Here is a 26,153-nt window from a genome sequence, read left to right on the forward strand (position 1 = left end):
CCACAACTTGCAAAAAGTGAGGGGCTGGTCACAAAGTGAGTAAAGGTAGCAGTGTCTCTGGGAAACGGGGGTGGGGACAGAAGTCTCCTAGTGTGCACTCTCAATTCTGACAGTATCGGGGGGCAACTTGTCCGCCAAGAGCTTCCCCAATCATCACTATAGAGTCAAATCCCCAGGGGTGTGGAGTCTCCCAAGGCTTGCGCTACAGACTGAGCGGCTCTGTAACCAGGGGACCAATGGTGACCTACCTCTAGATGACTGTGCACCATAGAGAGGCCATCTCTCACCGTGGGTGCTGGCATTTTTATATCACCTCAACATGGCTGCAGCTCTACCTTTGAACCCGTTTCCCCTCGGCTCCATGTTGGCGAGCACTTTCTGAAGACTCATTTTGAGAATGTGTCAAGTTAAAGCTCTGTTTAATAGGCCCTGTACAGCTCCCGCGCGGGTGGTCAACAAGGATCTCCACAGTAGAGCATCTGAGAACACGGATTGCTCATATCCAGGCCCCCATGCCCTCTGCACACACTTCTTGTCCCGCCTCTCCTCTGGGCCTTACGTTCTCCCCTCGGCGCTGACAGCACAGTGCCGGGTGCATACGCAGCAGCTCTTGGACATTGGGTCAGCACCCCACTTTTGCAGGGTTCCCCTGGAACCTGGATGGGGAGACTGAAGAACTTGTTATTTCTTAATTAGTAATAAATCAATCACTGCAGCGACAGGCAAGTTAATGAAATAAGTGGTTACTCTGTTAAGTACACCCATATAGCACATGATTGGGGTGTCCGCCATCTTGATATTCTACTTCTTTCAGAGGACAGGTGGAAGGAAAGCGATGCTTCGACCTGAGCTCTGACCAGCAGGCTTGCGGAGGCCCCAGCAGACCACAGGTGTGAACTTGCACCCACGGTTCCTCGCTTTGAGATGGTCTGTCCTTTCTCCCATCCTCCACTCCTCTGTGGCGCCAAGCACGAAAGAACTGCCCACTTGGTGCTTCCTGGGAACCCGGAATAATAGGTGCCACCTGTCACAGTTCAGATGTCATATGTCTACTGATGACTCACAAACAGGGTGGGTCATGAGGCGCTGGGAGGAGGGTGGGCAAGAATTAGCCATGTGAGGTGAGAGCCCTGCAGAACACAGAGGACTCCCGGCCATTGCAGCTGGGACCCTGGTGGCTCCCCACAGATCAGGGCAGCCCAGGGTACTCAGCCCCCGAGCGCACACCTTCTTCCAGGACGGCATGGGGCCTTCAGGACAGAGCGTGTCTAGAGTGAGACAGCTTATTAGCACCGATTATGCGGGGTGCAGGGCTGCCTGCGGCTGACTGGGTTGTAGGGTTGGTCTCCTGAGGACTACTTGGGGGGCGCCGGCCCCGGCCACACACCAAGCGCTTCTCATCCAGCAGAGATAGGTGATATTCACACAGGTCGATCAAGGAGGCCACCTGCTCATGCAGAGGCAACAGCTTGAACTTCCTCTGGGCCAGGAAGAAGAAAGCCTCGACAAATGCCTGGAGACACATCCCTGTGGGCAGAGAGATGCTGTCAGAGAACTCATGGTACCCGGGGAGGCTCACCCAGAGCACAAAGGCTGGCAAGAGCCATTCTGTTCACCACACCTTCATTCGGAAACTACACGGGGCCAGCACACGGAGGACCTTCCATGCCCAGGCTCTCTGAGTTCAAACAGCCCCAGGAAGTAGATTTAATTCTCTCTCAGATATGGGGAAACTGAGACACAGAGAAGTGGGGAGACATGAGTAGAAAGTGGTGGTGCTTAGATTTCAGCCTTGCTCCAAATTTATTCCTGGGCACCATGATGAAATGTCTTCCCGTGAAAACCCAGCTCCCAAACTTTCACCATCAGAGAGGGTAATATAGCTAGCTATCAGTCTGACAACTGTGCTCGCCATCCTGATACAGGTATATGCAGTCAACTGTAAAAACCTTAAACCTTAAATGTAAGCCTTAAATCTTAAGGTTTATGCATTTTGCTACTTGTAAAATTTACCTCATCGAGTAAAATAAACCCAGCCTTCTCTTTGGTTGTCGTGTTGTGAATGTGACTCCCCTCCCACACCACACAGCACAGATACTTGTGTGGAGTGCCTAGTCTCCTGCTAATGGCACTATTTGAGAAGGTTCTGGAAACGTCAGCTTCCTATCTGAGGTGCCCACCTGAAGGAATACGGTCACTGGAAGCATGCCTTTTAAGACTATACCTGTCCCTCTGGCCCCCTACTCTTTCTTTACTTCCTGTCTTCCACAGGTGACTAATCTCCTCTGCCACTCACTCCTACCACCGTGAGTTCTGCTCAAGTACATGGGGCCAAGCAATCATGGACAAACCCTCTGGCACTGGGAGGCTAAAACTCTTCCTCCCATAGGTTGTTCCCTAAGATGCATCTCAGTCACAGCCACGGAAGAATAATAAACACGCCAGCCAGCAGCAGGGATGTTCCGGGATGCACGGTGTGCCATCCCCACCATGCCCTGGAATGTTCCTCATAAGTTCCTACCCGTTCCTGGGATTTGAGCTCAAAATTCCAACGTCAGAATTAAGCAGGCCCCCGGTATATTTGGGTCTCTCAGTGTTGGGCCTAGGACGTCAGGCCCATGAGCGCTCCAGAGGCTCTACCGCGGACCTCTGTCCTGACCTCAGGCCCATGAGCGCTCCAGAGGCTCTACCGTGGACCTCTGTCCTGGCCCCACCTGCTTTGGCATCAACTGGCAAAGTAGAATTGGTGAAGTTTCAGGTTTATGGATAAATGAACAGAAAGTTCCCAGGGGCCCTTGCGTCAAGTAGCTTGTCACAGTGTGACCCACTCGTCCCAACTGGCCAGCCAGTATGGAAGGTGCAGGTGTACGTCTGGGTGCGTTCTTTGCTTTCTGTGGTTCTGTATTTTTGGGAAATATGGAAGTCAGGTGTGTCTGCTTATGACATCACATGGAACAGTTTAACTGCCCCTTTCAGGTGCCTGGCTTGCACCCACCATGCCTCTTCCACCACTGCGATCCTTGATGAACCCATAATTTTGTTATTGCTCTAGCTTCGCCCTTCCCAGATGGCAGCCATCAGGGCTGCTGCCTTCCAGAGACTTCTTTCACTCAGCAGGTTCCGCTGGTGTCTGTGTCTTCGTGTGGTTTGGTGTCCATCCCCCTTATAAGACAGGGTTTCTCTGTGGTGCAATCCTGGCTGTCCTGGAACTTTCTCCCTCTTTTAAATTAAGTTTTGAGGTCACCATACACATGATGGGGCTCCATTATGGACTCTTCATATGTAGCTTCCATTACTACATTCTGATCTCAGTCATGCTCCCCTTCCCCCTCCAGCCGCTTCTCCTTTCCCCAGCTCCTCCTCCATTCTGCTTTCCAGAATATTCCATTCATTACTGGCTCTGTTTCTCATTTTCTTTAAGTCTCTTCCTCTATTCTCAAGGCCTCTTTCTTTCTAGTTTTGCACCCATAAACATACTTACATACACACCACACACAGGCAGAATTTTAAATTTAGAGGGAATGTGAGTTATTTTTCCAGGCCAATTGAATCCATTTCCTGCAAATGTCATTGTTTCATTTTTCTTTATGACTGTGTGGAATTCCATTTATATATGGACCATGCTTTCTTCATTCATTCATTCAGCATCTGTGAACATCTGTGCTGCTTCTATTTCTTGACTATTTCAGAACTTGGAAATGCAAGTATCTCTGTGGTGTTTTGATTAGAGTTCTGAGGGCATACACTCAGAGGAGCTATTCTAGGCTTAGTTTACTGGAGAAGCCCCATACGGATGTACATGGTGGCTGCCTCAGTTTCCCCTGCACCAGCAGCGAGGATGCGTTCCTCTTTCCAACATCCTCAGCAGCATTTGTTGTCCTGTGTATTTATTTAGAGACAGGGTCTCCCTGTGTAGTCTGGCTGGTCTGGAACTTCTGTGTAGACCAGGCTGGCCTCAAACTCAGAGTTCTGCCAGCCTCTGCCTCCTGAGTGTTGGGATTAAAAGTATGTGCCACCACCACCAGGCATTTCTCAGTGGGATCTAGGGCTCTTCAGTTAGGCTAAGCTGACTGGCCATGGAGCCCCAAGGATTGGCCTGTTTCTATTTCCCTAGTGGATTCTGATCCTGTCCTGCCAGGCCTGGCATTTCCCGTGGGTGTGGGCTTTCAACTCCAGACTTCATGACTGTGAGCACAGCTTGCATTTTACCAGCTGAGCTCCCCTTCCTCAGGGCAGTCTGCTCTGGATCTCCCTGGCAGCCAGGGGCACCTTGGTGGGTACCTTTACTGGCTGCTTATGTTTCTTCTTTTGAGGGATGTCTGTTCAGTTCACCATCCCGTTTGCTAACCGGAGAACTCGGGGTTTGGTGTCTTTGTGGTAATCTGACCAGCTCTGTCAGATGTTTGGTGGACGTGGCTTTCCCCCATCCTGTGGGCTGTCTCTGTGCAGAAGCTTCCTAACTTCATGGAATCCTGGTTGACAGTTCCTGGGATTATTTCCTGTGCTGTTGGAGGCCTGTTCAGAGAGTCCTTGCCTGAGTTCATACCGCGAAGCCTTTTCCCTCAACCCCTCCTTGCCCTTTTCTTGGCAGCACCTGCTGCAGCCTGCAGCCTGCTTGGTTTTGTTTTGTGAACCTTTGGCTGTCCTCATCTTTTTTGCTTTTTGTTTAGTTCATTGCTCTGTCCCAGCGACAGGAACCCAGAAGGTACTCAGTATCCACGAGCAGATGACTGGCTGGGTGGATGGTGGGGGAATGAGGCGCTTTATAGATATTGTCACTGACCCTCCCGGGGATCATCATTGTGCTCTAAGATGAGGAACAAGACAGAGATGAAGCAACCTTGTGAGGTCAGCAATGGAACAGCAGCCTAGGAAATCAGTTTGTAAACCAAACTGTGTTGAATGAAAGGTCCTGAGCCTTCCCAGCGTCCACATGAAAATGAACTCAGGGATCCTCAGGAGGTGACAACCATGGCCAGCGTTGGTGCCTTGCAGCATGCTAGCCAAGGCTGGCTCTGCTGGCTGATCACCCCTGTCAGGTTTGCAGGCACTGGCTGCCCTGGGGCCTGAGAACACCTTTGACTTGGGAATGCAAGTGGGGTGGAAAAGGCTTTGTCTCCTTCCAAAGGCAGCAGCTTTGTGGCTCTGCTCTTGCTAGATGCCCTGCCAAGTCCCTTGCCCCACAAGAGGAGACGGCAGGGGATGAGGGACTCTTCTGTGTAAATAGAAGCCTGCTGTGGGCAGATAGGGAAACAGCCGCAGTTTGACTCAAGAGGCAGAGATGTCCCAAACATCTGCGCTTGGCTAGGTTTACTAAGGAGGGTCGTGGGTGTGTTCTATGCATACGAACACATACATGTTCAAGCCTAAGTGTGTGTGCATGTGAATGTGTATGTTATAGTTGGTTGGATGGGTCAGATAAATACAGTGGAAGATGCTGGGCTCTCAGCCAAAGAAACAGTCACCCTCCAGCTTCCCATCTCTGTGGTATAAACATTTCTCTCGAAGCCTGGCCATGTTTGACACAGTGATCTCACTGGACACCGAGGACTGCGTCTCAGACAGTGATCTCACTGGACACCGAGGACTGTGTCTCAGACAGTGATCTCACTGGACACTGAGGGTGAGGGCTGCATCTCAGATGATGATCTCACTGGACACTGAGGACCGAGTCTCAGACAGTGATCTCACTGGACACCGAGAACTGTGGCACAGACAGTGATCTCAGTGGACACCAAGGGCTGCATCTCAGACAGTGATCTCATGGGACACGAAGGGCTGCGTCTCAGAAATCTGATAAGATAAAGAGCTTGGGCCAGAATGTGTTGTAATAGGAGCGGCGGGGCTGCGTCCCCAGCACTCCAGCCGCCTGCTAGCTTATGCTCCGAAATAACAACACACAAACTGTATTCTTTTAAACACTGCCTGGCTCATTATATCTACCCTCTTCTCGGCTAACTCTCGCACCTGGACTAGCCCATTTCCAGTCATGTGTGTAGCACCCCAAGGTGCGCTTACCAGGAAGATTCTAGCCTACGTCCATCCTGGGTCGGAGCTTCATCGCGTGTGCCCAGGAGAGGGGAGCATGGCGTCTCTCTGAGCTCACTTCCTCTTCCTCCCAGCAGTCTGTTCTGTTTACTCCTCCCACCTATGTTTTAACCTATCAGGGCCAAGCAGTTTCTTTATTGCTTAACCAATGAAATCAACAGATTGATATATGACACTCCCACATCAAGAATGTAGATCAGCCACCTCATCAGTAACGCTGATTACATGAGCTGACACCACTTACAGCTAGTCTTTCTCAACAAAGGGAATGGCCAGCTGTTTATGCTCTGGCTCAAGCCTCTGGTCCAGGCTGTGACCAGCAGTTTGCAGGTCACAACTCTGAGGGCTTCCAATGTCCACACACAGCAGCGCTAATGGCCATTCCAATTACCACCGTCTTGTTAAATGTGGCTTCTGGGGTGAGGCCAAAGTGTGCATGCCGTTAGGTCTGGGGGCTGCTGGCGTTTGGACCACACTGAGCCGCAGGATGGAAAATACAGCTCCTGTACCTCATGGGGTTACTTTTGCTCCCTTCCTGTGATTTGAGCTGTCATTCACAGAAGGAATATGTCTGGATGGGTCCATGACTGGATTGTTTGGATGAGGGCATTCTAAGAGGAGAGGAGGTTTAATTCACGATTCTTGGCATCCTCTTTCCTTGTCTGTCTTCTTTTCTAATTTCCTAGAGCGAATGTGTATGAAAAACATACCAAAAATACATTTTGTCTTTTGAAACAAGTGGTAAAGGGGCTCGCCTTCTAGTCCAGGCCAGCCCCAAACTTGTACAATTCTCCTGCCTCAGTCTCCTGAGTGCTGTGATTGCATGTCTGCACCCCCACACTTGACTCGGAATGGGGAATTAGAGTGGGTGGAGGAGGTGGCTACTGGGTATTTGCTTCTTGTTTTGTTTTGTTTTTCAAGACAGGGTTTCTCTGTAGTTCTTTGGAACCTGTCCTGGAACTTACTCTGTAGACTAGGCTGGCCTCGAATTCAGAGATCTGCCTGCCTCTGCTTCTTAAGTGCTGGGATTAAAGGCGTGGGCCACCACTGCCTGGCCAGGGTACTTACTTGCTTCCTTAATGATGAGCCCGAGTTTGAAGTTGGGTACGCATATTGCTTTGAAAAAATACAATGCAAACACACACACACACACAAAATTATCATTGAAGGGCATGTTTCAAGACTCTCCAGTGAAGTCCTGAAACTATAGCCAATACAAAATACTGTAGTGTACATTTTATATTTTCCCCTTCTATGACCTGCAGCAAGAATTCGTCTCTTCCTGCTTTATCCCCTGATGTCACCTTTCTGTCACCCATCTTTGTGCTTCGGCCACTGCTGGGTAGTAAGGCTCACTCCAGCCTAAGTACAGCCACGCTGATGCACCATACGGGGTGGATACACCGGATGAAGGCATGATTCGTAGTCTGGTGGAATAGAACAGGTCAACCAGGGATTCTACCATGGGATTCAGATACATAATTCACAACATGAAAATTATTTATTTCTGGAATTTTTCTTTTAGTATTTAAAGGCTGATATTGGTAGTGGGAAGCTAACAGGAAAGTGATGCTTTGGATAAGAGGGGACCACCATAAAGGGAGAATAAAAGTGAGGATAACGGGCGGTGTCGTCCTGCCTGGCATGATGGCGCACGCCTTTAATTCCAGCACTCATGGCAGAGGCAGGGGGATCTCTGTGGTTCAAGGCCAGCCTGGTCTATAAAGCTAGTTCCAGGACAGCCAGGACTACAAAGAGAAATCCACTGTGGAAAAGCAAAAATGAGAGAGAGGAGAGAGAGAGAGAGAGAGAGAGAGAGAGAGAGAGAGAGGGAGGGAGGGAGGGAGGGAGGGAGGGAGGGAGGGAGGGAGAGAGAGAGAGAGAGAGAACCATCCTAACACTTAAAGCAGCGCACTGCCCTCCCCTTATAGACCTGTCCGTCTTACAGGACCCCCGGCTCTTTACAACCCTCAAGGCCACCATCATCACTATGGAATCCTTGCCCAGCACCATCGTTTTACCCAAGAGTCAGTGTGTAAATTCTGAGTCAGTCAGTAATCTACAGCATGAGGACCAGAGCCCAGCTCTCTCTACGTGCGCAGCATTGGCTCAAGCCACACAGCATCCCACTCCCAGAGTAACGTCAAGGGCAAAATAATGGCAATCTTCAGACTGGGGTCTGATCACTTGGACTTTGGAAAAGCAGAAGATTAACAGTCATTATACCATTTAACACAGCAATGGCAGACAGAAACTTCCCAAATACAATGTGCTCTCGCATGGGTGACTCACTGCCAACTCTGCGTAGGATAGACCTTCCATGGTGTCTTAGCTAGGGTTTCTGTTGTGAAAACACACCAAGATCATGGCAACTCTTATAAAGGAAAACATTTAATTGGGGCTGGCTTACAGTTCAGAGGTTTAGTCCATTATTAACATGGTGGGGCATGGCAGTGTGCAGGCAGATATGGTGCTGGAGAAGGAGCTGAGAGTTCTACATCTTGATCTGAAGACAATAGGAAGTGAACTGAGACACTGGGCATGGCTTGAGCATATATGAGACCTCAAAGCCCCCCCCCCACAGTGACACACACACACACTTCCTCCAACAAGGCCACACCTTCTAATAGTGCCACTCCCTATGAGCTTATGGGGGCCGTTACATTCAGACTTCAGCATACAGCATTAGAACCTTTTCTAGGGGGCTGGAGAGATGGCTCAGAGGTTAAGAGCATTGACTGCTCTTCCAGAGGTCCTGAGTTCAATTCCCAGCAACCACATGGTGGCTCACAACTATCTGTAATGAGATCTGGTGCCTTCTTCTGGCCTGCAGGCATGGAGGCTGAACACTGTGTACATAATAAATAAATAAATCTTTAAAGAAAAAAAGAACCTTTTCTGCTTTTCCATATTTTTCAAATGGTATCATGTGTGCTCACTCTTAGTAATAATTTTTTAAAAAAATAGAAAAAGCTTATTTTTTTTAAACAATACCCTAACCACACTCCAGGGTACTGGTCCTTTGAGGCTCCCCTTGGCCACCCAAAGTGGAAGTCAGAGACATTTCCTAGTGCTTCTCCCATTACCTCCTACTAGCTACAAATGCAAGGGTGCATGGCCTCTCTCCCTGGGAGAGAGGAGTGTTCTGGAGACATGCTCGAGACACGGGTGCTGTGACGGCCGCCGTACAGAACTCCATCCACAGACACTGGAGCAGCTGGAGCAGACCCACGGACATGCTGACTAGGGGATCTGGAACTTCAGTGCCCCCTGACCACCCGAGTGGGGAGGGGTATGGGAAAGCAGATAGAGGAAGCCAGAGCTTCAGATCCGGAAGGCCAAGGTGGAGCCTGAAAATCTGCCTTCATCAGTTCCCACATGCTGCCGAGGGCTAGGGACCAGGGACTCCACTTGGGGATAATCCCTTCCCCCAGCTGAGTTCTGCCTGGGTAAACTTCACTCTTAATGCCCTAAAGTGAGAGAAGCTTGACTTTGGGCTAAAGACGTTTTTAAGAGACATTTATTTTAAGTCATTGATTGAGAGAAACACAACCCGTTATTTTTAAAAGCCTAATGACAGATCTGAGAAACCACAGACCTGTCCCAGTGGTGTGCCGAGCCCTCCCGTGGTTTCTGAGAGACCACACACTTGCGATTCTTGTGGCCTCACTGCCCAACCACTAAGTGGGGAGACTTCCATGACTTCCTGGTCCTTGCTTCCATCGATCGTACTAAGGTATAACAGCCTAGGAAGGTTCTAGAAAGCTAGGTCACAGATGGCCCTGTAGACCATGGCAGATTTCCGACTGAGGAAGGTGAGAGGTCAGCAGGGTGTCTGAGGTAACAAGATGGCTGCCGTTTCATGCTAAAACCAATATGGGGCATTATGAAAGACAAGGATGCTGCACCAGTCCAAATGAAAGCTGACAGGGGCACTTCGGCCCTCTGTGGTAGTGGAGGGCACGGCAGTGAGGGCTGAGCAGGCTCTAGGTTCAATCTAAGAAGGGTGTCAGTGCAGGCTGAGATCTGCCTGCGGGCCAGATGTAGGTGTGATAGAAAGGCAAGCATCCCGGTGAAGCAGGGCTCGGAGACCAGCTCCAGGAGACAGGCCTTCTCTTGGTTTTATGCACAAGGTAGTTGGGGGATCTCGCCAGAGATGCAGTTATCTGTCCCCTTCTCTTGGAAGTCTGTTGTCAGTGATGCATCAGAAGATGCATTTGTCACAGCCGACTTGGGGGCCTTTGGGATGAACACTCCAATGCGCTTGTGTCTTGAGGAGGCAGCGTAGTGAGGAAGCCCAGAGGATGCTCTCTGAGAAAGGTAGCCCTGTATGTACTGGCCTAGCACGAGGGTGGCGAAGAGCCCTTGAGGATACTGGGAAAGCGTTTTCCTTTAAGCACCACTGCCCACCACCCCTGTCCTCAGGCGGCCCGCATACTCGAGGACAAAGAGCAGCCAAACTTCCTCACACTTAGAGGCTGGAGGGGCCAGCAGGCTGAGAGCGTGGTCAGGCTCTGGGGAGGTAAATGGCCCCTTTCTTACTGAGCCTTCATAAGTCAGAGTGTGTGGTCATGCCCTCTGCTGTCTCTTTTGCCCAGGGAACTGACACAATTGGAAAGGGGCCTCATTCAACACCAGCCGCTTCCTTAGAGACTTCCTTGATCCATAATCCAGCCCACAGGGGATAGTCCAAATATAGGAAGTGGAGGAGGGTGCTGCACTCCAGTCCTGCTGAGGGAACCCTGCCATGTGGGAAGACTCTCTAAGTCTCTGAGTCCTAGAGACATTTAGGGAAGAGTTAAACCCTCACCTGTCTCCCCTGCTCCTGCGCCCATCGCAGGGAAGACCACCAGGCTGGGCTTGGGCTCTGGAGACATCTCCTGACTCGTTACAGCCAAAGGAACGAATGTTAGTTCGCAGTTATCGGGTCTTGTTATGTGAAAGCCTTGGGATAAAGACATTGTTCAACCGGATTGAACCAAAATCTTATAAAGCAGGTGTTCTTCAAAGCCATTTCCCATTCACGAAACATGCTAAAGTCACGTGGCTGGCAGGTGCGGCCCGAGCAACAGTCTTTAGCATTTTGCTCAGTGCTGCTTTGAGTCTTCAAACATCTGGCCACATCAGAGTTGCCCCCGGACTGCGGAGAAACAAACACACAACAACAAGACACTTAAAGAAGAAAACAAAATTCCAGAAGCAAAATCAGTCTTGGAGTGATTAAGGGTTGAGCACCGTCCATACCTCGGCCGGATGTCAATAAGGACAGACAAGGTAGTAAGATCCACACGTCTCGTCTCTGTGAACACACTTTCCCCACACCTGAAGATTAGTGGTGGGGCGGGATCTGAAACTTCGTTAGAGTTGGCGGATGTCACTGGAGAAAGCTAGTCTTTGAAACATTCTGATTGCAGACTCATGCCTCTCACCGAGATGGCCATTGCATATTGAGATAGGGCCACCGACAGGACATGGCCTCATTCTGTCAATTGGCAGGTGACAGAGGGCCCTCTAGCTTCTGCTGGTGCAGCGAGGCCTGGAACACATCTGACCTGAGGTGAGCATGGCAGTTCCCCAGGAAGCCCATCTTTTAAGGCGTAAGGATGGAAACAGGGTCAAGGGCTCTCTTGGTGCATTCCAGTTCACAGTATCTCCATCTTCTCATCCAGCCCTGAGACACGTGTGGAGGAGGCTACTGGTACATGAACTTTCCACCTGAAGGTGAGGGACACATACCAGTGGCCAAGCAGTAAGCCAGGGTGACTCCTTAATAGAAGAGGTAGCATTTCATCCCAGGTCTATCTTATACTCAAACCTGCATTCTTTTCCCAACCTAATTAAGCTTTCGTCACATTTGATGGCTATGTATTATTTTACAGTTTCCAGAACACATTTACATATTTGATGTAATTAAATCCAAATCATTGTTGACAGCCAGAGACAGCATCCCACACTGAAGGCGAGATCGATCTCTCCCTTCCCGTCAGTCTCAGCTCTCTCACACTATTCAAATCTCCTTCTTCTTGCTCAGCGAGAGGGAGGGCTTCTGCCTTCGAAGTCCTAAGTATGCACACATACTGTGTCTGGAAATAAAGTGGGGTGCTCTGACGGGAAATCACCTCAGCAGCCCCTCCTCGTGAATCGCCGTGGCCTCTCCCGTGCATTGCCGTGGCACCCAGAAGAGCCCTCTGCTAGGAGAGAAAAGGCACCAAGTGCTCCGTCAACAACTCCTCGCCTCCCTACTCCTGTGGTGCCCAGCAGCCTGGCGCTCTGTTGCATAGACAGTCCTCCCAGCCTGGTGCTTGGGTCTCATAGATCAAACTCAGGCAGTTCCCAAGAGATGGCAAGGGGCTCAGTGAATGGTGACTAGGACTCTGACTGGGACCTACCCCAGCTCTGCCACAGACAAGCTGCCAAGTATTTCTTTTCTCTATGCTTGTCTTCATCTCTGAAGTGGGGACAGTAACATTTGTCCTGAGTGGCTTTTCCAAAGAGCCCTGGACAAAGGCAATGTAGGAGTCCAGAAGCTGGTTGTGGGCCTGTCTGTCTCCTCTCCACTTGCCTCCCAGGAGTGCTCTGGCTCTGGCTTTTCCTTGACTGGCCAGCCAAGGTCACAGAGCAGGACCTTAGGTCTAGCGTTTCTCTTTTGGAGACTAAGGTCTCTTGGGAGGTAGGTGATTTTATCTTCTGGATGTCTAAAATAATGAAATGATGGTTAGTGTTGTCAACTTGGTTGAATCTAGACTCACCTGGGAGACAGGCCTTTAGGCATGCCTACGGGGGATTACCTTGAGAGCACTAAGGCCGGGTGGTGCACCCACTAGGGACAGCGCCATTCCCTGTGTCAGGGGTCCTGGATTGTGTAAGTGGACTAGCTGAGAACTAGCATTAATTTGCCTCTTCTGACTGTGGATACCATGAGACCAGCTGCTTCAGACTCCTGCCGCCTTTACTGCCTTGATGTGATGGAGTGCACCCCAGGAGTGAGCTAAGATAACTTCTCTTCTGTAAGTGCCCTTCTTGTTTCATAATAGCTACAGAAAAGAGACGGGGATGGAACAGCTGAACCACCGACCGGTAGTCAAGAGGGTGGCATGATTACTCTTCATATTCTGGAGGCCACCGTGTGCAACTCAGAGAGGCCAAGGCAGGTTCCCAACATCAGGTTCTCCTGGCTTAGGTCACATTTCAGAGATGGATGGTGACCTAGTTGGCTTTCTGCTGCCGTGGCAAACCATGACCAAAAGCAACTTAGGAGGAAAGGGTTTATTTCAGCTTACAGCTCCCAGGACCAGAACTCAAGCTGAGGACAGAGAGGAATGCTGTCCCTGCTCCTGGAGCTCCTCCTGGCTTGCTCGGTCTGCTTTCTTATGGAACCCAGGACCGCCTGCCCAGGGACAGCACCGCCCACAATCAAAAAATGCACTGCAGGTTTGCTTGCTGTTCAGTCTGGTAGGGGTGATTCCTCAGCTGAGGTTCTCCTTCCCGATGGCCCTTGCTTGTATCAAACTAACTGACATAGAGCTAGTGCCGGGGTCGTCCCCACCACTGACCCTTACTCATTTCCTCTCAAGCTGGGATGGGGAGGAAAGAGCCTCAAGGCCGCAATCCTCCTGTGGTAGCCCCATGCACACGCAGTCCCTGCCTACAAGCGTCACAGCAGGAAGAAGCCACTACTATCATATTTGTCCTTGTCTGGATGGAAAAATGAATAAGTGGCAAGACAGCCATAAATAGAACTTGCAGAAAAATTGTTACTCCAGAAGCCCACAGCACCCGGTAGGCTTGATGAGCCAACATGAGCGGAGATGAAAGCTCCTCCCCCACCTTTCATTAACCAAAGGTCACAGACTGTCCCTGGGCAGAGTGATCCAAGGTCCCAGTCCCCTCCCATCTGACATCACACCTGATCCCACCATAACAGACACACACTTCAGACTCAGAGTGGAGATGGGGCCTCAGGAGTGGCCATCGCTTCTCTCGCTGCTTCATGCCACTCCAGATAGTTCTCATGTGACTAGCAGCTCCATGGACATTCTGAGGCTCAACACTCATTCCTCAGCAAGTTGCCAAATCTGACATAGCTCTCAGGGACAGCACATTCCAGGCCTCTAAGGAGAATTGTGGATGTGTAGCCCCGCTCACATCTCTAGCTGATACCCTCCACCTCCCACCTCTGGTTCCGACCCTTTTGTTTTGGGGTCTGATTTGGTGGGTGGATGAAAGGATGCAAAGCCGTTTGCATCAACCTTAGGTTAGGCTCAGTACCACCTTCCATGCAGGCGCTGCCTGGTGCCTGCCTTCTCAGAGGCGTGGAAGGTGGTGCCTGAGGCAAGCGCACAGAAAAATGTGACTTCCTGTATTGTCCTGTGAGGTTCTGGGTCGCAGACTGTCATTTCTGACAGTGCTACCAATGGCTATCCAGAGCCCCTTGACTGTTTCCAGGCTTGGAGCACCCACTCTCTGCAGTTCCCAGAGGCCCCTTGTGGCTGCTGTGTGATCTCATGGGCTCAAGCTGGGTCCTGAAATGGGCGAGGCCTCTTCCCATGGCCTCACTTTAACATAGGATGAGCTTGACTCTTCTGTGACAGCCTTGGCCTGTGAGGTCAGCCACTGTATGAAGGCAATTCCATCAGGAAAACACGCAGATTCATAAGCTTCTTCCCGCGCTGGGCCAAGTGGAGAGGGTGTGGCTAGGGCTGGAATCCGAGGGAGGAGATTATTGTTTGTAGTGGAAGGAGATAAACTCCCACAGAGGAGACTGTCAGTGTGGATCCTGTGAAAGTCTGTCTTCTCCAGTTCCTGGGCTTGAAAAGTGTGTGCTGTGTGTCACCTCTGATACACAGGGATCTGTAGACATCAGTAACTCATCTGTATAATACTGTGTTGTATGTTGTTTTTCCCTTTTCTTTCTCTCTTCCCTACCTCCTTTTTTCTTTCTCTTTCTTTCTTTACGGGCTTTTTACTAAGTGGCCCAGGCTGGTTTCACTCCCATCTTCCTGCTTCAGGCTCCCGAGTGTTCCGATCCCAAGCCTGGGCCGCCACACTGACCATGCACCGTTCTCTTCAACCATGTCTTCTGCCTCCCTGTATCTGCATACACACATCCACTCAGCTTTTCAGACTGCACACAAGTTTCTAGTGTGTGTGCCATGAGCTTTAAGGCCCCTCCGGTTGTGTGATGCTGCAGTGAACATCTCTGCAGACCTATCAGCCATGCTTGTAGGAGCCATGCCTTTCTTCAAGGAGAGACTGCTGGGTCACATGGGTAGCACCTGCCAAAGTCTCCTGGGTTGGGACCCTGGGAGAACAGCAGCAATACTGCACAGGAAGACCTTTTTATTTATTTATTATTATTATTATTATTTTGGTTTTTCGAGACAGGGTTTCTCTATGAAACAATCCCATCTGTCCTAGAGCTCGCTTTGTAGACCAGGCTGGCCTCAAACTCAAAGAGATCCTCCTGCCTCTGACTCCTGAGTGCTGGGATTAAAGGCATGTGCCACCACCTCCAGGCTGTGATCATTTTATTTATTTAGAGACAAGGTCTTGTGTAGTCCAAACTGTACTTGAACTTGCTGCTGATCCTTGCCCTTCTGCTCCTCAGGTCCCACCTATCAAGAGCTGAGATTACAGGCACGTACCGCCCTGCAGTGCCGGGGATCAAACCCAGAGCTCCGTGCACGCCAGGCAAACTCTACCGGCCCAACTACACACTCTGGGGGAGACTTTTATAGTGAGAAGCTAGGTCATGCAAAATGCTATGAAAGGGCTTTCTTGGGTGTCACAGGGCCTGCCAAGAGGCCTTGGGGCAGTTGGGGCAGCAAGGAGAAGAAAGGCAGGTGCTTAGAAGCCTGTCTCTTTAGAGGCTACTCCAGCGGTCTTCTCAGCCAGCCTTGGCCACCCCAAGTGGAACTGGCTGCCCCCACCTGCCCCACTCAGGCAGACCTCACAGGTGCAGACCGGTCTCCAGAGGCACAGCTCTGCAGCTCTTTCTTCTCGCTCAGCTGGGGTCACTGGGGTCTAGGGGGACTTTTGGAAGGACTCGGCCCCTTCCGTCCGCACAGCAGCTCAGTTTCCCCTGCATCCCGCCACCCCCACCCCAGGGGCCACTCTGATTTCCCCATGGTCCTGAGCCCTCTCACCCGACTGCTCATCTTTCGTCCTCCTCCCAGTCATCCCGAACCCGAGCTTTCAATACCTACAGTGAGGCAACCACGTTGTCTAATTTTTCCCAGTCCTTATCTGCAGGCCACAGGGCCTTGCCTCTGGGATGCCTCATTAGCATCTCAAAGAATCTGTTGAAGATGGGTCTCGGTTCAGACTTCCCAACCTTACAAAGATAATGGCACCTCCACCTGCCTACTCGCCAGGAGCCAGAAGCCTGGGGTCAGTTTTGAAACTTCCCTCCCACAGCCTCCTCACCTGTCCCCCAAACACTTACACAGGCCTGCTCTTTACCTGCTGGGTTTGGGGCTCCTGCAACTGTTATGCCCAGATCACAGAGTCCCACTCACCCCCAAAACCAACCAGGCAACCGAGTCCTGTATGTAAAAGCAAAGACCCTTTATTCTTACACAAGTTTGCAAACTTGGTTTCTCCGTGTGTCCAATGTATTGGAATGATCAGAGAGCCCGAGCTCTGTTAGAGTTATGTTTTTATAGCAGCAAAGGTGGGGGTGATTTCTAAGGTTCAGGACCTCTGATTGGCTGACAATTGTCTAGGGGTGTCCTGGTGAAAAGCGATGGGTGTGTGCTGGCAGGGGACCCTATCTACAAAGGTTGGAACGTCAGGAATTTCCTTTAGATGTTCTGTTCCTGGGTGGTGCCTGGGTGGTCTCAGTCTGTGGTCTTTCTTGCAACCAGGTATCGCCTTAGGGAAAACTACTGAGACCCAGGCCTCTATTGAGCTTGTCATGGCTTGGTCCTGTACAACAACCTCACCTGTCCCATGGCCTCCAGCACCACCTGCATTCCCCGGACTAAAACTCTGAGATAGATCCACGCTCCACATCCTCTGGAGGGTCTGCAAGAACTGTCCCCAAGCCCTTGCCCCTTCTCCAGATGCTCGGCCTAGCAAGGTCTCCAGAACACCCTGGTCTCCAGCACTCCCTCTGGCGGCCACGTCCTTTTCTGCATCTCTCCTGGTGACCCCTTGTATCTCTGTATCTACTGACTGACCTGGCCTACCTCCTAAGGGAAATTACTGTCTGTTACTCTCACTGAAATTTGTTTTCCTTTAGAGATTGTCAAATATGCCTTAATTACAGGATGTTTTTCTGTTAAGTGTCTGCCTCTGCTCCAGACAAGGAGCAACACCGGCAAGGTGCAGTACACAGCCCAACTTCCTACTAAGGCCAGGAAGAATCCAGAGTGGCTATCAGTCACTGTGTGTGAAGGCAGGAAGTGCCTCAGGTGAGCTGTGTGGTGGTCTGGGCTGGTTTGCTGTACACTGGGAACCTCAGCTTCTACCCTGGTTGGTGGGGAGATGGGGGGAGGGGGAGAGGGGGTAAGCCATGTGTCTGGCCTGGGGAGGATACCCATGAATTAGCTGCCCCCTCTCTTGTCTTTAAGTCACCAGAGGGACTCAAGCCTGGAGGGACCTTGAGGGACACCCTCCTCCCACACCCTTGTGGTGACCCCCCACTTTCCAAGACAGGCAGTGTTGGCCGTTACTTAGTTGCACCTTCTAGACTTTAGAGAGACTTAAAGGTTCGGCCTCTGAGGGTGGGGAGGTGGGCCGTGGGGGTGCTACCCACTCACAAGGGGACCCAGCCCTGTCCTCAAGGGCCCCCGGCACTCTTCAGAATCTGCCTGTCACTGAGAGGTGAAAGGAGGCAGAGGAGTGGGTTTCAACTTGACTCGCTAGGAATGTCACATTAGCGGCAGATAAGAGGGAGGAGAAACGCTCTTTTATGCGGGAGTTTATTTTTGTCACTTTGTCAGAGAGAAATTGCAGCCCTGGGGGCATTGGAGCTGCACAGAATTACCCAAAACATTAACATGCAAATTGCCTTCTTTAGAGAGGGAGGGTAATTTCATTAGTGCACGGAAATCAGGGGGAAAAAAAACAAATAAAAAAAAATACACCTTGCCAGGGAGGAGTGCTGTCCCGGAGCTGGTTAGGGCCAGGGGCCAGGGCACAGGGGGAAGTTAGGGAGAACCTGGAGCTTGGTTAGGATTTTGCCACCTCAGCACACAGCTGGGTGGAGCTGCAAGTGACTACCTCAAGACCTCACTAGCACAAGAATCAACAGAGAGCCAGATGAGCACCAGGAAGTCCCTGTGGGGCTGGGAAGCCATGGCTCTGAGAATCAGAACACCCCTGCTTGTGTGGACATTCAGTCACCCATTCTTTCTAGATGATTCCACTGGGCTAAGCCCCTGGTCCCAAATGAGAGCCAGGATCCGGCAGAAGGCACCTGTAGCTGGTGGAGAGGGGAGGAAAGTGTGCTGGAGAGATACCAGGGCTGACCACTGAACTTTAGGGCAGAGGGGTAGAGACGGGGGGGGGGGGCACGACACAGGACACCAGCATACTGTGATAATGATGCCCAGGCCAGGGGGACACTGTGGGAGTGGGGGTGGAGTTGCAGAGGGTGGAGCAGGTCGGCAACGATGCCTCTAAAGGGTATAGGTTCCAGCTTTACTCTGCTGTTGGCAGGTAGCTAACAACCTGTAGGGCTTGCTTGTAACAGAAAAAACCACAGCCCTGTGGGATTTTAGGAGGGAGGGTTTCCCAGCCCCGGGTGCCAAAATGACAGAAGGTTCTATGAGGCTGCGATTACATAAGGTTCCCTCCTCCCTTTGCAGCGGCAGGAAAAGCAGGGGCAGAGACGCCCACAGCTACCAAGAAGCACCTAGGTGATGTCAGGTCTCCCCCAGCAGTGTGTGCAGTCTTCCCAGGAGGCCACCGCTGCCAACGCCCCCAGACTCAAGATACCTTCCCTCGCCCTTACTTGAATGGCACTGTGACAGGTACCCATGGTGGGGCACAGGGCACTTCGGAGAGCTCCAGTGGTTGTCTTTAGGGAAGCCCAAGGGGGAACTGTTGTTGCTATTGGCATTTGGAGATGAGTAATTCTTTGCTGGGGCTACCCAGGGCATGATGGGAGCTTGGTAGCGCCCTCGGATTCTGCCTGCTAGATGCTGGTGTCGGCTTCCTACCCTCAGTGTGACCAGACCCGCTCACACTCCTGGGGGACTAGGGGTACTCGTTTTAAGCCCTATGACTCTCTGTGGCAATGGAATGAGTGCACCTTAGCAAAGAGGCCCTGATGCTGAGCTCTTTGCTGGATGGTCTTGGTCTGTCAGGAGGAGATATTTTCTGACCCAGACTGGATGGCTGGACTTACTAGATGACTGTTGACTCTCACATCCCCAAGAGTCCACAGAAAGTCTCCGGAGAGCCTCCATGGAGAAATGTCTCTGGGAGACTTGTCACTGGGATGGACCGACTCTCACATCATATTAGATTCTGAAGAAAGTCGCTCTGCTGCTCACATGCTGGGCCACCTTGGGCATACCCCTTCTAGGAAGCTCAGCTTTCTCCTCGGATCTGGGTTCGAAAGCGCACCTTACAGAGGCGGTGGGCAAATGTTACATGCTTATGGAGGCCTTCCCAGTTTTAGTTCCAACATGTATGGAACTCAAAATCTCACTCCAGGCAGAACAAACTGAAAAGCAATGACTTTTCTTGAGTTCAGGGGCGAATTGAGAGATCATGGAACCAACTGCCATGCAGGAAACTGGAGATTCAAGCGACTCAACAAGGAGAGAATCAAGGAGGGACAGAGACACCAGAGCCTATAACAAGAGTGGGAGCTGGTGTGAGCAAGTCTGGGGCGGGTGGTGGTGGTCACACATTCAAGGATGAAGCCCCAAGAGCCCCAGAGGCTTCTCAAGAAGCAGACTGGCGGAAGACCTCCCCCAACCCCCTTTCTGGCAAGGCTGCAAGGGAAGAAACTCTGAAAGTATCTAGACCTTCTTCCCTAACAAAGGCAAATGCCCCAGGCACCTGGGGCAGGCAATTAGAGAGATGACCGCACTAACTCCAGCCAGCCTGTCCACCCAGAGGGAAGAAACCAGGGCTGAGATGCCCTTGGAAAGCCTTGGTTGTGAACTCTGGCCCTCTGTAAGCTCAGGCTTTTACAGAGCTCTTCCTCTGTGGCACCTGTCCTGGCTAGTTTTATGTCTGCTTGACACAGCTAGAGTCACTGGAGAATGGGAGCCTTAGCTGAGAAAAATGCCTCCATAAGATCCGACTGTAGGCAAGCCTGGAGCACTTTCTTAACTAGTGATTGATGGGGGAGGACCCAGTCCATTGTGGGTAATGGCACCCCTGGCCTGGTGGTCCTGGGTTCTATAAGAAAGAAGGCTGAGCAAAACATGAGGAGCAAGCAAGTAAGCAGCACCCTCCAAGGCCTCTGCATCAGTGCCTGCCTCCAGGTTTCCGTCCTGTTTGAGTTCCTGCCCTGACTTCCTTCAGGGATGGACTATGATCCAGAAGTGTAAGCCACCAGGTTGGTCATGGTGTTTCATTGCAGCAATAGGAACCGTGACTAAGACAGCACCCCAGCCCAGCACACAGTGGAGGATGATCAGGCTCAGTTCAAGAAGGAGTTTTTTTTAGAGAAACCAAGGCAATGAGGGGAGGAAAAAAAACCAAAGAAAGGAGAGGAAACACGGGCCCCTGGCTCCAACAGCACAGCCAGCACAGCCAACACATCCAGGGCCTAGGCAAGATAAATATAAAACTCCCAGAAGCAAGGACCCAGGAAGAAGGTAAAAATATTTTCAATGGAATGGAAATGGAAACCTAACTTGCTGAAATGTGTGGGATGCCGTGAAAGCAGCGATGTGGTTAGCCAGATTTCCAGCATCAGATACGAGTATTCAACAAGAAGTTTTCATGCTGGCTCTGGCCGTGTGCTCCTTTAAGCCCAGGACTCAGGAAGGAGGCATGTGAATCTCTGGGGGTCTGGGGCCAAGCCAGTCAGGGCTGCATAGACACCTTGTCTTAGAGGAAAAAGTTTTCATTTCAGGAAACAGGAAAAAGAGCAGATTCAAAATGGTATAAGAAATGGTGACAATCAGGAAATAGATCAATGAAAATTAGGCAGAAAATTGATAGAGAAAAATCAATGAAACAGAGAAGCTTATCCTTGGAGGAAAAAAAATCAATAAAATTTATAAACCTCTAGCCAGCCTAACTGAGGAGTAAAAGGAAATCATTAACTACTAATTACACATTACCAGTATCAGAAACCCGAGAGTCCTAATAACTGCGCCAGAGATGTTCCTTCCGACCCCAGGAACAGTATTGGGGTAACAATGTAAATTTGGTAATTCAAATGAAACAGAGCAGTTTCTACAAAGATAGAATTTACCAAAATTTACATAAGGAAAACCCATAATCTGATGAGCCTGTTATCTCTTAGAGAAATTCACTAAAAAATCCAGAGCCTCCCTGAAGGCTCCAGGCCCCAGCGTACTTTCTGGTGAGTTCTCCTCGATGTTTAAAGCAGAAATAATCCTGTTACATTAGAACCTTCTAGAACGTAGAAGGAACTCAGATTGCTTAGACACGTGCTGCTTAGTGTCAGCTCTCTTTGCTCTTACTTTGGATTAATTCTCTTATGGTCTGCGAGCAGTTTATCTTACTCTCTACTTAAAGTGGTCAGGCCTGAAGGTGATCCCAGCTCCAGGGAGGCTTCAAGTTCAGTCTGGGCGGTTTAATGAGAGTTCATCTCAACAAAACCAAACAAAACAGGGTGGAGAGGCAGCTCAGGAGGAGGACTTGTCTATTGAGTAGGAAGCAGGCCCTGGATTCAACACCCCAGTCTTATAAAAAAATCAAAATAAAAAATAAATGTTAACGGATGTTTTAGGGCTTAGAGCACACTCAGTTTGGTGACTATCCTGAGGACAGAGAAGGACATGTGTCTTACTGTGTGACGCCTGTGAGACACATACGGACGTGCTGTTCAGTGCACCTGTATCCTGACCTGCTTCCCGACCGGCTAGTCTGTCGGCTGCCGGTGGGGATGCTGAGGCTCCCACAATAGCTGCGGAAGCCCTCTCCACTGCCGACAGCTGCACTCATGCTAAGCATTTTTACGTGTGGCTGGAAAACTGCTCCCTTTGCTAATCACCCACCTTTGTCCCTGGTGGTTTCCCTAGCTCCAGGGTCTGCTCCAAAAGCACCAGTTCCATCGCAGGAAATGACCGGCTTTCCTCTCTTTCTCCTTACCAGTGTTTTTAATGTTTAAAAGGGGTTTCCCTAAATAGCATAGAGTTAAGTTCTGTTGGTCTGTCTGTCTGTCTGTCTGTCTGTCTGTCTGTCTATCTATCTATCTATCTATCTATCTATCTATCTATCTATCTATCTATCTATCTATCTATCGGCAGTCTCACTATCTAGCTCTGGCTGTTCTGGAACTCAGAGATCCTCCTGCCTCTGCCTCCCAAGTGCTGGGACTAAAGGTGCGTGCCATTACACCTAACTTGATTATTTTTTTAATCTTCTCAACAGGTTCTGCAAATTAATTGGCACAGCTGGGGCTTTCATGTTAGAGCCATGGCTGATATAATTGATTAATATCTATTATGGTTCTAACTGCTTCCTATTTATTGCCTGTGATCTTTCTTCTCTTTTGAAATCTTGAAATCTGCTTCCTTTGGTTTTAAACAGAACATTTTATACGGACATTTTCTCTCTTCTTTTGACACACCAATTCTTCTCCAGTTTTTCTCCTTTTCTTCTCCTCTTCCTCCGCCTCTTGCTTCCTCTTCCTCCCCTTCCTCCTCCCCCTATTCTTCCTTCTTCCCCTCCTCTTCCCCCTTTCCTTCCCCTTCTTCCTCCCCATCATTCTCCCCCTCCTTCCCCTCTTCCTCCCTCTCTTCCTCCTTACACACATGGTGTGTGACACCATGCCCAACTGTTTTAAAATTTAAAAATTAATCACTAACCTAGTTTATAACATGCTTAGCTAATAAGCACATTTTTCAAATAGCAATATGTCACTTCACAGAGAAATAAAAAAATCTAGGCGACTTTATGTTTGTCTCTGAAATTTTTGCTACAAATTCTAGAGCAAAATCTATTAAAGAAAAAAATAGGAAAGTTGGACTTTATTAAAATGAAAAGCTTCAATTCTGGTCAACATATTATTTTAAAAGTGGTGTTGGGGTATAGCTCAGTAGACAAGCCCTTGCCCAACATACCCAAGACCCGAGCACAAACTCCAGCATGGGAGAGGGTAGAAAAGGAAAGTCAAGAGATGGAAAACATTTGCAAAATACACATGGCCAAAAACTGCCTTAAAATGCAACAATAAGAAAATAATTCAAATTTTAGAAAAGGACCAAAGATCTGAATGATGCCTCCCCTAGGAATATATATATATAGAGCAAAGAAGCATATGAAAATATGTTCAATATTAAAAATGTATAATGTATACTGAATTTCAAATTACAACAGTGAGGTAGGTACCACTGCATATCCACTAAGAAGGTTAAGCAAAGGAACAAAAGTCCTCTGACTATTCTAAGTGTTGACAATGGTAAGGCAGTCCCAAGACAGACAGATGGACAGACGGATGGATAATAGACAGTAGGTTAATCTAGATAGCGGAGAGGGGACTTACTAGGGGTATTGGTTATGCACTTATGGAGGCAAAGGCGTCCCACATCTGACTGTCTGAAGCTGGAGCCCCTGGGTGCAGGGTCTGAGGCTCAGGCCTCAGAACTAGAGAAGTGGTGTACAAACTCTCACTCTGAAGCCAAGGGCCAGAGAACTTGCGGAGCAAAGTAGTGTAAGGCCAGGAGTCCAAAACCCAGGGAGGCTGGGGCTCTGATGTCAAGAGAGTAAGAACCAAAGGGAGAGTTTCCCCCTCCCCCCCCGCCTTTAAAAATTACAATTACTTAATTGTGTGTGTGTGTGTGCGGGCACATGTGTGCCATCATATGAACGTGGAGGTCAGAGGACAACTTGTGGAAGCAGATTTTCTCCTGCTACTTGGGTCCCTGGGTTCAGGTCATGAGGCAGCTGCTAGCCCCCTCCCCATTTCCTTCCTCCTGGGTCCCCAGCTGATTGGGTGGCACACTGAGGGTGGACCTTCCCACTCCGTCCACCGACTCACAGACACATCTATAATGGATGCTCTAGCAGCTCCCGAGGCATTCCTTTGACCAGTCAGGCTGACACCCAAATTAATCATCACAACCATATGGTCCAACAGCTACATTGATGGGAATTCATCTACCCGTGTAAAAACTTATGTCCACACAAAACCTGCACATGAATATTTATAGTTAATTCATTCTCATTACCAAACTGTGAAGCAATCAAGATATCCTTTAAAAAGTAAATATGTTCACAAATTGTGATTATGCCCATTTAATGGATGGTTATTTAGAGATTTTAAAAAAGCGAACTAAAAGGCATATTGTATCTTAAAGGCTGGGAAAGCCAGTCTCAAAGGCTAGGCATACTACAACCCCAAAGTGACAGCATTGTGGAAAAGGCAGACTACACAGAGTCAAAAGCTCATGATGCTTGTCAGGGGTCTGGGGGTGTAAGTGTGAGTGTGCGTGTGCATGAGTGTACATGCGTAAGTGTGCGTGTGTGCATGTGTGTGAGTGAGTGCGTGTGTGCATGAGTATGAGTGAGTGTGTGTGCATGAGTGTGCACGCGTGAGTATGCATGTGTGTGAGTGTGTGCATGAGTGTGCACGCGTGAGTGTGCGTGTGTGCATGTGTGTGAGTGTGTGTGCATGAGAGTGCACGCATGAGTGTGCGTGTGTGCATGTGTGTGAGTGTGTGTGCATGAGTGTGCACGCGTGAGTGTGCGTGTGTGCATGTGCGTGTGCATGAGTGTGAGTGTGCGTGTGTGCATGTGTGTGAGTGTGTGCATGAGTGTGCACACATGAGTGTGAGTGTGTGCATGTGTGTGAGTGTGTGTGCATGAGTGTGCACGCGTGAGTGTGCGTGTGTGCATGTGTGTGAGTGTGCGTGTGTGCATGTGTGTGAGTGAGGGTGTGTGCATGAGTGTGCGCACGCACGTGTGTGTGTGTGTGTGTGTGTGTGTGTGTGTGTGTGTGTGTGTAGGGGAGGTGAATGGGGCATAGAGAGGCTTGGGGCAGTAAAGCTTTCTTGAGTATTGCAGGGCTGATATCTACAGATCCTTATTCAGTTGTTAAAAGTCATAAAAAGTGGGCTGGAGAGATGGCTCAGTGGTTAAAAGCACTGCGACCAGGTTCAATTCCCAGCACCCACACGGCAGCTCACAACTGTTTGTAACTCCAGTTCTAGGGCATCTGATACTCTCTTCTGGCCTCCATGGGGACCAGGATCACAAGTGGTGCATAGACATATATGTAGAAAAACACCTATACAATACAATTTAAAAAATAAGAATTAAAAATATAACAATAAAATCATTTTTAAAAACCTCAGAATATGCAACACAGAGAGTAATATGGACTGTCCCAATAACAGAATAGTACTTGCTCACTTCTAGGGTGACTGTGTACAAGGGAAGGGAGGGAGTGTGTGCTGTCTGCTCTGTGCTTCTAGAACCTGGCTCATGTTGGGTGTTGATAACTGGTTCACATTGTGCTGGTCTCGTGTGATCAGGTTAGGACAGGGTCTGCGGCAGAGACATAGGGGTCTCCTGCTGGGATTAGCTGGGTGTCCATGGAGATGGCACCTTGGCTGTCTGGTCCTTCTCCAGCTTTGAGAGAAAAGAGGGATCCCGGCCCACTGCACGGTTGGGTGCACCCAGAGTGTTTTCATCACTGTAAACCATGCAAACATTCCATGGCTCCTCTGGGGTGGCAAGTGACAGATGAGGCGGGGCTTCCTGCACAGCCTGTCATTGTCTCCACTATCTATGCCAAGACCAGAGATCAGACTGACAACCAGACATGGTCCCTCTGTCCTCGATGTCCCGTGTGAGTGGTCTCTGTCCTTAAGGGCCTGTGTGAGTGGTTTCTGTCCTTAAGGGCCTGTGTTCGTAGTCTCTGTCCTCGATGGCCTGTGTGAGTGGCCTCTGTCCTCGATGTCCCGTGTGAGTGGCCTCTGTCCTCAATGTCCCGTGTGAGT

At 49.9% G+C, this 26,153-nt stretch overlaps 1 protein-coding gene across 6 annotated transcripts in view; it reads right to left on the reverse strand.

Annotated features, from left to right (window-relative positions):
* Window positions 1-402: 402 nt before the first annotated feature.
* The window catches only part of Ttll11 (tubulin tyrosine ligase like 11), a 234,613-nt gene continuing 208,862 nt past the window's right edge, over window positions 403-26,153 (reverse strand). For 4 of the 6 annotated variants that reach the window (XM_075986022.1, XM_075986024.1, XM_075986023.1 and 1 more), the window contains one exon: window positions 403-1,527. In XM_075986022.1, coding sequence (XP_075842137.1) covers window positions 1,253-1,527 — 275 coding nt within the window. In that variant the 3' untranslated portion in view covers window positions 403-1,252. Of the gene's footprint in view, window positions 1,528-6,091; window positions 6,731-10,858; window positions 11,189-26,153 lie in introns of those variants that run through there. The other 2 variants (XR_012911832.1, XR_012911833.1) reach the window with 2 other exon arrangements.

Source organism: Microtus pennsylvanicus, chromosome 9, assembly GCF_037038515.1.
Source record: "Microtus pennsylvanicus isolate mMicPen1 chromosome 9, mMicPen1.hap1, whole genome shotgun sequence".
Classification (NCBI taxonomy): domain Eukaryota; kingdom Metazoa; phylum Chordata; class Mammalia; order Rodentia; family Cricetidae; genus Microtus; species Microtus pennsylvanicus.